At 44.7% G+C, this 13385-nt stretch overlaps 1 protein-coding gene and 1 pseudogene across 7 annotated transcripts in view; one reads left to right on the forward strand and one right to left on the reverse strand.

Moving 5' to 3' along the window:
• Positions 1 to 13385, reverse strand: part of SEC16A (SEC16 homolog A, endoplasmic reticulum export factor) — a 478800-nt gene that overhangs the window by 11796 nt on the left and 453619 nt on the right. For all 7 annotated transcript variants that reach the window (XM_086921035.1, XM_086921033.1, XM_086921029.1 and 4 more), the window contains one exon: positions 11248 to 11325. In XM_086921035.1, coding sequence (XP_086777161.1) covers positions 11248 to 11325 — 78 coding nt within the window. The remainder of the gene's footprint in view (positions 1 to 11247; positions 11326 to 13385) is intronic.
• Positions 8888 to 10467, forward strand: LOC147710337 (ribonucleoside-diphosphate reductase subunit M2-like; annotated as a pseudogene).

Raw genomic sequence — 13385 nt, forward strand, 5'->3', positions numbered from 1 at the left:
GCTGGCTTTCCAAGATGGCCGATCCCACGTCTCGCATCGCCTCCACGGGTCTCAGCTTTGCTGTGGCTGTGGATCGGGCTGAAGGAAGTCTGGAAGTCCGGGTCTTGTCAGGCTCTGTGTTCGGGCTCCGGCGGGAGCGACGACAAAGCAAATAGTTGATCGCTTGATGGTGCCTGCTTGTGCAGGGTGGTCACTCCTTGACCACAAGGGAGATTGTTGCAGTCTTCTATCTTCAAGCAGTACGTCGAAGGTCCAGAGTTTAGTTTCAAGTTTCAGTCAGGATAAATCTAAAGTCTCTAGACTCAGCTCCTACCTATATACTATTCTAAGAGGCTGGATTACCTGCTAGGTCCCTCCTATGGGTGGGACCAGGGAAGGGGTGGTTACACCCCTTTCCCTTTCTCCAGTTTCGCTCCAGAGCTGGGGCTGGAGTGCCCCAACAAATGGTTTGAACCGGGCTATGCATGGGACACCTTGTGGAGAGGTGTGGCTCACTGGTTAGAGGCGGCAGACCCGAGTGCAGAGAACGGCCCGGGACCAGGGTTCGATTCCCGACGCGGCAGGGTCTTGGACCAGGATCAGCGGACTGATAATTCTCGCATCGGTGCCTACTCCGACCAGGGAGCACACTCGGCAACTCTGGGCATTAGCTTGCCTCATCTCCACAACGGCCCCACACAAACGCCGGGGATGCCTGGTTTCACCTTGGAGACCCCCAGGAGGGACTATCTCACAGGGAAAGCCAGGACGGGTTCCCCAGCGGTCTATAGCGCTACGAGGCCTCCGGGTAGCAGTGCGCTTTACAAGACACAACAATTTACAATTTGTGTGCCCCAGGCAGTGTCTCATTTCATTCAGCCCTCCCTGCCCCAATACACTATGGCCTGTCTAGGGTGGTGCTAGCACCTCCCAAGACAGGAAAGCTTTTGTCCAGGCCTCCCTCGCTGGAAGGACTCCCAGCAGCAGGAGGTCAGACTTGTGTCTGTGGCAGCAGCATCCATTTTGTGATGCTGAGGCTCTGGTTAACTTTAACCGGGTTTAGTGGGATAACATGTTTTCTCCCTCTAGAAGGGTGGAATGCTACCCCCGTCACCAGAACTGGCGAGGGGGTAGTATTCCAAAGCGTATGACACCTTACACGACATGTTTTGATAAAGCCAAACCAAAGTTAGCATTCAACCGCAAGGATTATAATGCACTTAAGAGTATATGGTATGGCCATATCATAGAACAGCTATAAGGACATGGTTCCGAAAGCTGCAGACAGGCTCAGCTCATGCTAGAGCCTCATCTCACATAAAACCAAGCACTCTGCCTCCAGGATTGTTAAGGCCTGCCATAGGAGTGACGTATAGGTATATATGTGTCTATATGTAAAGGTAGGTATAGGGATACTACACCTAAGCAAGGGGTGATTACACGACCTTGCCCCAGCTGAGTGATCAGCCAGTTGTGTCAATGTGAATGGCCAGCCAGGGGTGGCATAATACATGCTGCAGCTCCTGGTAGGCCTTGGATGCACCTATGCCATGGGTACCTAAGGTACACTATACAGGGGCTCATAAGGGGACCCAATGTCCAATTGGAGATGTACATGGAGTTCATTTTACAGTGAGAGCAGATAGTTGGCCTGGGATCCTGCTAATCAGGGCCCCAGGCTAAGTCGAAAACCAGCTAAACACTTGGCAAAAAATCTGGGGTAACCATAGTCAGGTATCCACCTTCCTACAGTTGTCCCTTGCCTTGCATGTTGTAATTGGCTCTTCTCTGTCGCTCTCTAACCCGGAGAGTCTTCGGTTGGAAGGCGGAGCAGGCATTGCAGTCCTTGCTCTCGTGGTCGACCGGTAGGCAGAGGTTACAAACCGGGTGCTGGTCCTTCTGCGCGTATTTGTGGTGGCAGTTACGGCAGAATTTAAAAGGTGTCTTGTCCATTTCTTGCGCTCAGGGGGCCCCCTGTGTGCGCATTCTCCGATGGACATCGACGTTCTCGAAGTTCTCCTTCGTCGTCCCGGCTCCATGGTGTTGTTCCTCGTCGTCTTCTCAGTCTTTTCTGTGCAAAATTTGACTTTTCTGCGTCTTCTTTCCTCCAAAACTCTGGAGCCCCTACGGGAGCGATCCAGACCCAACGGCAGAAAAAATAATCTGAACATGGCGCCCAAAGGTGGGAGCTTCCGCAGGAAGCTCTCCTGGGTGATTTTAATTTGCACCTCGAATCCAAAGCGGACTTACAGGAACTTAATTTTCATCAGACCTTGGAAATTTTTAACCTTCAACAAAGGGTTAAACAGCCCACACATCAAGCTGGACATATATTAGATGGGGTATGTACGAACATACCCCTTCTAGAAACCCAATCTCCTGTCCCACAAATCTGGACAGATCATAGTCTTATCCCGTTTTGCATCAGAACCCCTCGCCCCCAGAATTTAATCAAATCCAGTTCACATTCAGAGAACTACGATAACTGGAAAATGGTAGAGGAAAGTTTCAAGCTTAAACCTATCAGTCAGACACAGATCCCTAGTCTGACTGGTGACGTAGAACATGACTCAAAACGCTTCCAGAGCTGGATGCAGCATGAGATTAAAGTTCGTGCTCCACCCAAACGTCCCCGAAGAATGGAGAAAAGAGGCAAGACAAATGCCCCCTGGTTTAATCCAGATTTAGCCAAAGCCCACCTACTATGTAAAAAAGGCGAACGCAATTGGCGTAAAACTTAGGAAACGGCAGATAGAAACTCTTATATCCAGCTGAGGAAGATATATCATTCCAGCATAAAAATTGCCAAGTGAGATTTCTATATCAATGCCATCAAGGAAGCTAAACAAAAAACATTGTTTTCGATAGTTAAGACTTTCACCCACCCCAGAACGTTACAGCCCGAAATACCTCCATCCCAAAGAATTCTGCAATCAAATAGCTGACTTCTTTGAGGAGAAAATTGATTTAATATAGATACAGAAAAACTTTCCTATACACCGAGTCGCTCAGACTTCTACCCTCTCTGATCAGGGAGAAAACACAATTGGAAGTCTTAAAATTTTTACACCGGTCAGTCTATCCCAAACACGTGAAGTAATCCTAGCCTGTAAATCAGGAGCACCCTCGGACCCCTGCCCCCCAAGAATTCTTCATCAGTTAATTGATGTGGTGAATCCCATCATAAATAAGATTGTAAACTCTTCCCTCAATTCAGGTATAGTCCCACGTGAATGGAAACAGGGAATTGTAAAACCCTTGATGAAAAAGCTTAATAAATCATCCTCAGACCTCACCAATCTACGCCCAATATCACTCCTCCCAGTCTTGGGAAAAATCACTGAACAGATGGTCTATAAAGAACTAAAAAGCCATATAGAAACATACAACGTCCTCCATCCCCAACAGTCAGGTTTCCGTCCTCATCATTCTACGGAAACAGCGTTGATTGAATTGACAGACTCCATAAAGCTGCTACAGGATCAAAGAAAGAACGCCATGCTGGTTCTATTGGACCTCACAGCGGCGTTCGATACCATCTTGCACTCTATACTGTTGGGCAGATTAAAAGATATTGGTATCTCAGACGTGGTTCTAACGTGGATAACATCCTTTTTAACAGATAGATCCCAAACCATTCCCTTGGGCCCTTTCCTCTCTAAAGAGAAAAAGGTTCGGTCTGGAGTCCCTCAGGGTTCCATTTTGAGCCCTCTACTTTTTAATGTTTATCTGATCCCACTTATCTCCCTGATTGAATCATTCGGCAAACTCGTAACTTCGTATGCCGATGACACTCAACTCATTGTGCCATTAGATGAAAATTCCACTAATGCTGAACAAAATCTTAAAAATTGCTTGAAGGACGTTTTCCACTGGATGGAAAAAAACCACCTTAAATGTAACGCCAGCAAGACAGAAATCCTCCCAATGGGAAAAAATGTCAATTTCTGTCCCAGCCTTTGGTGGCCAGAAGACTCCACTGCCCCCCCCACCCCCCGCCGCCAGCCCCCCCACCGCCCCCCAAACCGTAGCGACAGCAGAAATCTCGGAGTCTTGTTTGACACCGAGTTATCCTTTGACCAACATGTCAGGAATGTGGCAGGATGCTGCTTTAATATCATAAAATCTCTTAAAAAGTTCTTCGACTTCTTGCCCACTGACTCAAGAAAGGCGGTAGCAGTGGCTCTAATCCTCGCCCGCCTAGACTATTGCAATGGTCTGATGGCAGGAGTGAAAAAATCTACACTGAAAAAACTTCAAAGTGTACAACACTCAGCAGCCAGATTAGTACTGAAACTACCCAGGAAATCCTCAGTATCAGCTGCCTTGAAAACTCTTCATTGGCTGCCTCTGCATAAAAGGATACTTTTTAAGATTCTAATCATCGCATTTCGGGCATTCAATTGCACAGGCCCCAAGTATCTTACCAGGCGATACCCCCACTACAACCCTTCCAGGACTTTACGATCCTCTAATGACAATCTGATAAAACTAGCTAAATTCAACCTCAAAACCAAAGGTGGTAAAACCCTGACGTATTTGTCCTCCAGAGCCTGGAACTCCATGCCCAAAAATCTCAGGTCCCAGACTCAAGAAACCCAGTTTAGGAAGCAACTAAAAACCTGGATTTTCAATCTCCCAGACGAATATGTCATGGCCGCCATCTAACTCTGCTTATGTAACTGATTGCATACTATCAATCCAGCGCCAGGATGCTCCTTCCGGAGCGATAGTTGGGCTCTACAAATATAAAATACAAATACAAATACGAAGCGTGCCGACGTCACAGGAAGTACACCAAAAGGTGGGACGCCGATACCCACCTAGGCTACGGAAAAAGAAAAAAAGTGAAAGGACTACGATTCCGGACCCAACCACTAGACCGCGGAATAGTGCACAGCATAGTTAATCCAGAAAGATTCACGCAGCAAAACTCACAGTTGCTTGATTTCTATTTGCTGGCTTTGTTTTAGGCTGTCCCGCTTCAGTTAGTCGCTCCCAAGGAGCATAGTCTGTTTACTGTATTCTTCCATAAGTGCTCGCTTTTGGTAAACAGGCTTTTACAATTTGTTTTTAGCTTGTCACATTTGCTGTGCATTCAAAGACCGATGTCAAATGTAAGGCACCGTCTTCCAAGGAAACTTGGTGTTTACTTTTCTTTTTTTCTGACTTCAAAATGACAATATTTTCTGACATTTGAGTTATGAAAGGAAAGGTTTTTTTCTAGCACACAACAAAATGTAGAGATCTGTAAATTAACCATGCAGATTTACAATCAAAACAAATCAATACACTAGGTGATACCATTTTCACACATTATCATTATCGGGCTGTATAGTTGTTTCAGTAGAGCTATATCTGTGCAAATGTTATGGTAATTTCAATTGAAATGTGTGGTCTGTAATGGCAGTGCTCCACCACACCATGCATACTCCACACCACTCCAATCCACTACACTCTACGCCGCTCTGCGCCACTCCCTCTACACCACTTTTCTTCACTCTACGACGCTCTGCTCTAATCTACGCAATTCCCTCTAACTCACTCCACTGCACGGCACTCCACTGTCAATCTACTCAACTCTTTCTAAGCTACAACATTCGGTCACTCTGCTCAACTCCCTCTACGCAACTTTACTCCACTGTGCAACACACTAATCCATTCTACAACACTTCACTCTACGACAATTAGCTTTAATCTACGTAATACTTTTTGCCCCACTTCACTGAACTCCACTCCATGACATTCTAAAGCACTGTGCAACTCCACTCTACAACACTCTACTCCAAACCAGCCTACGTAACTCAAGTCTATGCCGCTCCAGTCTATGCTACTCTACGCCCCTCCAGGCTACTCTAAGACACTCCATACCATTCTCCTCTATGCCACTCCATGACACTCTACTCTACTGCATGCAACTCCTTCTATGCCACTCTACTCAACTCCCTCTACGCAACTTTACTCCACTGTGCGACAAACTACTCCACTTTACGACAATTTATGCTTTTCCCTCTGCCTCACTCCAAGCCATTGTACTCCACTCTATGCCACTCCACAACACTCTACTGAACGGCACTGTCACTACACAACACTATACTCCACAAAACTCTATGTCATTCCACGACACTACTCTGCATGCAACTCCCTCTAAGCTACTCCGCTCTATGTCGCTCTACTCAACTCCCTCTACACAACTTTACTCCACTGTGCAATGCACTACTTCACTCTATGCCACCCCATTCCATGACACTACACTCTACAACAATTTACTCCAATCTATGTATTTCCCTCAGCCCCACTCCACGCCTAGCAAATGGGAAAGTGCATTACTATTAAGCTCACATTTTATACACAAGCTATAATTAAAGAATGCTAGGTGCCGCTGAGATGGAAAATCTGATCTAGGTTGCTGACATTTTGATTAACTCGATAAATAACTTAATCCTGCTCCCAACTAAGTCACTGTGAACTGTGGACACTTTCGGTAGAAAGGATGTTGGAAGAGTACTCCAACCATTCAAAGGTTGAATCAAGGATGGGTGGACAGGGACACATTGTGAATGCCCTGCAGTTGATCCAACCACTTTACGTTATCTCACCAACTTCCAGTAATTCTTGTGAATACTACGATCACTGCTCACAGAGTTTTCCACATATGGGTTTCGCATATACAACTAAGGGTACTCGCACCATGTTTAAGTTGTGTCATGAAAACAAGATCACCAATATACATTCAGCTTCAAAGTCACCAGCAAAACAGTGTTAAAGTTAGGCCATTCGAAAATGGCACAAACAATTTCAGCACCAACTAGCCCTCATGAGGAAACGTGGCCAGTTTGCATGAAAAACTATGCATGGACCTAGATGTAGGAAAAGCAGGAAACTCCTAAATAGGCCAATAATTTGAACCAATGGAAGATTTTGCGCAAGTAATAAAAATTGCATAAAATCCTAAACCCAGTGTTTCCCTAGGTTCAATCTCGTGGCACACTTGTAGAGCTAGGCTTTGTGTACCATCAGTGCCGGATGCCTGCATTCCAGAAGCCTCTGGAACCGCTGAGCAGAAACTGTTAGTCATGAAGTTTTTAACTGTTTGGCTTATGGCCATTACATCTTGTGAGGTTTGAGTCGAGAACTGCCCCATGACATGAATCCTTCCAAAAGCACCAGACAAGATATTATGCAGTTTACTGAGAATCCATGTCTGAAGAGCGTCTCCAGAGTCAGGGTGAAAACACACACTGCACTGTCCCCAGATGCCGTTCGATTGAGATAGTCATCTGGCAGTGCACCTCCTAATAATGCAGAAAGGCCACCACTGGGCAAGATCCTGTTGTGAAGATGGGAGGGGAAAGCATTGAGACAAAACAGCACCATCCTGTAGTGGTAATGTAGGTTTTCCACTGTGAAGCTAGGGTGGCTCCATCAGAATGGGCTCATGAAAATAAATGTTCCAACGCCAAGAGTGTTAGTCATTGTTGTGTATAACTGTCAATACTTGAGCTAAACTTAGCATCTTGAACTTCAGAAGGGAGTAATCGGATCAGATCACAAAGATCTAAGATGGGACAGAGCCTATCTATCCTCTTTTAGTGGTGCAGAAACTGCTCAAATGCTCTTAAAGAGAACAGACTCTCGACTGATCACCAAGGCTCTGGAGACGAAGACTGTTTGCAGCGCTGGATGGCAGAGGCTGTGGCAGGTGCAAAACATTGCCCCTTCTTCACCTAATTCTTCCGGCAGCCCATGATCTATGAATATATGTGGGAAATGTGACAGAGGGCCACTCACACCATCTGGAGAAAGCCCCATCCTTTTGTGTTACACCACTGATTTAAAGGACTCCTAAACCTTAAGCGTAATAGAACTTTCACTTATTGAAAAAACATGGTCCGACTGCTTATATGATGCTCAGTGATTTAGCTGCGATCAGGCCAATTTGTAGGGCTCTGTTCTTTACTTACTGATAGTCACCTGACCCACACAGGAGTCCTAATGAACTGTAGGGAAAGGAAGGGCGTGTATGCCAACCTCAGACTGAGTCTAGTCTGTCCATACAATGAGCTGGTATTGGTTACTCAGTTCAATTATCCAGAGCCACCGTAGTAAAAGACTGAGGTCCTGTATTTGTGAACATGACTTGACATGTTCACAAATACAGGACCTCAGTCTTTTACTACTCCGGTGGCTCTGGATAATTGAACTGAGTAACCAATACCAGCTCATTGTCTATGAGTGCAAAGATTCTGCAGGAGGACAGAGCAGTGGTAGGTGGGAGACCTCATAGGGGGCAAAGAGAAGCAAAATAGAGGTGATCTTATCTTAACAGATAAAGATCATGTCATTCTGTATATAATTTGATTCTAAATCAAGGTACAGAAAAACATGTAGTTACAGATATCCTAGAAATTATGAGGCCCTAGAATGACTGGCAAACCAGTCCTCAGGTATGGAAAAATGGAAATTAAAGTGTAAGAGGAGAGGTTACATGCCTCAAATTTGAAATACCATCATACAAGATAACTGATTAGCAATGAATTGTGGTTGGAACTAGAACGACAGACGAGAACATGTGTGAGACAAAGAGGAACAAGTGGAGCCCGGTTGAAGATCTGGGTAAAAGTGAGGACCAGATATAAGAAAACTGGGGTTTAAGATTGAAGCTTAGTATTTAAATATCTTTTTGTCTAGAAGAAGATAAGGGCCACCTTTATCTGAAGGGTTACAAGCTTCGATTACTAACTTCTCAACAATTTTCTGGGAGATGGGATCAATGCACGTGCATGAGTGTGAGACAGGCACGCTTTATATTGAGTCACAGTCTTCTTACTCAGCGTGTCTGCTGTTCTCTTGTCTTTTATATTTTTTTTTTACTGCGCTCGCTTCTCGACCCAAAATTCTTCTCAATATGCTTTCCGCCCACAACCCGTTGTCTGCTGAAAACAAGAACGTGGGTCTCTCCTCTCAAAGGTTTGGCTCTGACTAATACGGAAAACACACCGCCAAAACTTCGCAGCACCCGTGTATTGGCCACCAATACTGCACAGAACATCTTCAATGAATCAGAGAAGGAAACAGTGAAGAGTAAAGTGAGCCGGCTGTCGGGTGTGCAGGATGAGCCTCTGCTTAGAGATAACCCTCAACGTTTTGTCATCTTCCAAATCAAGTATCACACCATTTGGCAGATGTACAAAAAGCCAAAGCCTAGTTTTGGACGGCAGAGGAGGTTGAACTTTCCAAAGACATACAGCACTGGGACTCTCTGAAGTCTGACGAGTGGTACTTCATCTCGTATGTCTTGGACTTCTTTGCAGCCAGCGATGGCATTGTGAATGAGAACCTGGTTGAACGTTTTAGTCAGGAAGTGCAAACATACCCTCCGAAATGTACAGTCTCCTCATCGATACCTACATTAAGGATTCCAAAGAAAGGGAGTTTCTCTTCAACGCCATTGAAACCCTACCTTGTGTTAAAAAGAAGGCCCACTGGGCTATGCGTTGGATTGGAGACAGACAAGCTCAGAGGTGCAACTAAAGCCAAATTTCAGGGGATTTGGGGGGGGGGAGGGGGGGCTAATAAAAAAAGCTCGGGGGGGGTTGAATCTTTAAACAATAGACAGAGTGGAGCCTCAGGGGCTCTTAGAAGGGGTTAAACAACAACAATGCCTCATTAACATGCAAATGGTCTTTAAAGACCTGTGAAGTACTTGGTGCGGCTGTGTGTGTGCCCGGGAAGCTGTCTCATTCCGGGCTGCCACACACGACGGGGGGGAAGGGGGGGGGGGGGGGGGCTGAAGCCCTTTGAGTCCAATGGGCGTTGCGCGCCTGGACAAACTACATTTGGTGAACACGTGGTGGCCTTTGCCGCAGTAGAGGGAATCTTCTTCTCTGGCTCATTCACACTTAAATTCTGGCTCAAGAAACGAGGACTGATGGCCGGACTTACATTTTCTAACAAGCTGTTCAGCAAAGATGAGAGCTTGCATTGTGATTTTGCATACCTCATGTTCAAACCCCTGGTAAACAAGCCATCAGAGAAACAAGTTATGGACCTCATTACCGATGCTGTCAGGAAAGAGCAGGAGTTTTCAACCGCAGCCTTGCCTGTAAACCGGATTGGCATGAATTGCACTTTAACACCTTGGCTGCTATGGGTTTTCCCGCTGGGTGCTACGATATCCAGATCCCCATTATTCATGACAAAGCCAGCTCGTCATAAGTACAGGGCAGGTAACACCCATGACGAGCTGGCTTTGTCATCAGCACTGAAGGGGTTAATGAAGCAGTACATTGAATTTTAGTGGATCGACTGCTGCTGGAGCTGGGCTTTAGCAAGGTATTCAAAGCGAAGAATCCGTTTGACTTTATGGAGAATATATCCCAGGAAGGAAAAATTTACTTTTTTGAGAAACGATTGGGCGAATACCAAAAAATGGGCGTCATGTCAAAGCCAACAGATAATCCCTTCACGCTGGATGCGGACTTCTAAATTACTCGCAACTATTACCTCTCCAAGAACACTCAAGCCCAGCCCTTGTTGAATAGCATGCACTAATGCCATGAAATGCAGCATTGTCTGACTTTAGGGATTTGCAGTGTTATGTTGGGCTTAGTGCATTTCAAATACTTTCTGCACACAATCAGTAACTGCAACTTCATGTCTGCTATTTGAGACCAGTTTGCAGGGTAACTGGTAAAGCTACGAGTATTGGTAATGATGCGTTTTAAACTTGCAAGTCGTGGTTTTGTTTACAATGTTGCGGACTGTTTCTTAAACCCAATCTACGCTTTACAGATCTTAAGTTTTATTTTTTAAAAATAATTTGTACATACACGTGGCACTATTTAATAAAATAATCCTGACTTGAAAAATTAAAAAGTCACATTTATGAGATCTATTCAATCCTTTTAACAAGACCAAGAAAATTGTATATTCCTTCGTTTTTGCTTCAAGCGCCCAAACATTTCAAAATAACAAATGAAACTATGATAAAACTGAAAATGTTACATAGAGGTTCTATGATGTTAAACATGTTTTATTTTATTTCTTTATTTTGTGTACCAGTCAGCCACATTCTGCAGGTGCATGCACTGTGTAAAATCAAAAGAATGTCCTGTTTGCGGCGGTGGCGGTGGCAGTGGTGGCGGTGGCGGCGTGTGTGTGTGTGTGTGTGTTATCCTGAAAGGTTGACTGACCCAACATGGATCTGTACTAGTTAACAATAATTCGAGTTCTCCCAGCATGCATGCAGTTATCTGGTCCACTTACTTGTGCAAATTGCGAAGGGTTGTAGAACTGAACTGCTCCGGTGGGCGGTGCCCCCAAAGGTGCTGAAGTATTTGAACTCTAAAAAATAAAATAGTCAGTCAAAACGCTCGATAAACAAATCCACCTTAATTTGTGTGCTTTTTTAAGTAGGAAACAAAGATGAATGTGAAATTCTGCATTGCTGCTGTGAAAGAGTTCACAACATTGCATATTACCAGAAAAGCTTTCTTTCACAGTGTAATAATGTACATCAGCCTGATACAATTTCAAAATGGCTTGACCAGTGCAAGAAGCCAAAGTCCTTATTTCCAGCAAATACCTTTCAACATCCTTTTGCAAACACAATTAGGGGTACAGTACAGAGTAAAGTAACAAACCTCTTGCTTTAAGGAGTCAATGATTCTTTACAATATACTGCAACCTTGGCATGCTTGTTAGAGAGTGGAAAAACCTCATGCACAAGAATACAGCCTTTGGCACGGGTGAAAACAAACCAACCTGAACATGCAAAAAAAAGTAGCAATACAGCAGTGCAAGGTAACTTGATTAGTAGAAGTTAGTATTAGTAGCAGGGCAGCAGACGCCTGTTTGAGCTCAGCTAACTGAGATCCTATAACCTCACTACGCCAATATAGTGTGCTTGTCTCAAATGCATTATGTTATTTTGTATTGCGGTTAACTATGAGAGTTACAGTTACACTCAAAATGTACTACTTTTACCCATCTTGGGTAGATTAAAAAGTCAGTTCCGCCACATTTTTTACAAATCGGTGGCCATCAGGTTACCATAGGGATCTCTGCAGAGGCACATTATCCCCGAGAGTAGGCTTACTGACACAAGTCAGGAGCTCAGTTACATCTGCTGCCCTGGCGAATAGTGCTCTGTGCCTTACATCATATGCTCCAGTTGTGAAATCTATTCCATAGTTGAAAACGATAAGTTTACTTTCGACATGCTATTCTTTTAAAGAGATAAAACAGGTGCTGCAATAGAGATGAGGTATTCCTTTAATCCACTTGGTTAATTTTTTTGCTGAACGGCTGTCAATCAGCTTGGAATACCCTTACATTTTCTGGAAATGAGCAATCATTTTAGTTGAGAAGGTCATCATTTCTTAAATTTCACAGAAGTCATAAAACCATCCAATTTCAGAAATATATATGTTTCTTTGTCAAGGGCTAGGGGTTTATGTTAGGTTTCATTTTGTTGAGCTTTGATTGTGCCAAGCTCTCCTATAGTTTTCAACCTCTTTTGGTTGCCAAAAATTCAAAAGATGAAACTGTGAAAGATGACAATGGCTTTAAAGAGTCCTGGCTATGTCAAACAAGCATTTACAATGCTATAGGTCTCGCATTAATTAAGTTTGAGCTATTGGCATTGCTAAATATTGCAACACCAATTGCAACAAAAGTCTATAAATTGTAGGCCAATAAAATGTGTATTTATTTTTGTAGCAATGGTGGCATGCTGCGCTTTAGATGAACATGTTTAAAAGTAAAGTGCGGCATACTGCGATTGCTACACAATAGTTAATTGTGGATGCGTGAACAATTGATGTGTGCATTGATGGCTGGTGGTGTGTGTGCCTGTAGATATTGTAAAATGATTGCTTGTGGTGTGTGTGCCTGGTGGAAGCGTGCACTGATGACTGGTGGTGTGGGTGTCTGGTGGAACTGTGCACTGACGGCTGGTGGTGGATGTGTGTGCCTGGTGAATGCGTGCACTGACGGCTAGTGGTGTGTGTGTGTGTGCCTTTTGAAAGCTTGCACTGACGTCTGGTGGTGTGTGCCCGGTGGAAGCGTTCACTGATGGCTGGTGGTGTTTGTGCCTGGTGAAAGCATACACTGATGACTGATTGTGTGTGTGCCTGGTGAAAGTGTGCACTGCCGGCTGTTGGTATGTGTGCCTGGTGAAAGTGTGCACTGACGGTGTGGTTGTGTGTGTGGTTGTGTGTGTGTATGTGTGGTTGTGCGTGTGGTTGTGTATGTGAGTGTGTATGTGTGGTTGTGTATGTGTGGTTGTGTATGTGAGTGTGTATGTGTGGTTGTGTGCGTGTGGTTGTGTGCGTGTGGTTGTGTGCGTGTGGTTGTGTGCGTGTGGTTGTGTGCGTGTGGTTGTGTGCGTGTGGTTGTGTGCG

This window comes from Lissotriton vulgaris, chromosome 5 (assembly GCF_964263255.1).
Source record: "Lissotriton vulgaris chromosome 5, aLisVul1.2, whole genome shotgun sequence".
Classification (NCBI taxonomy): Eukaryota; Metazoa; Chordata; class Amphibia; order Caudata; family Salamandridae; genus Lissotriton; species Lissotriton vulgaris.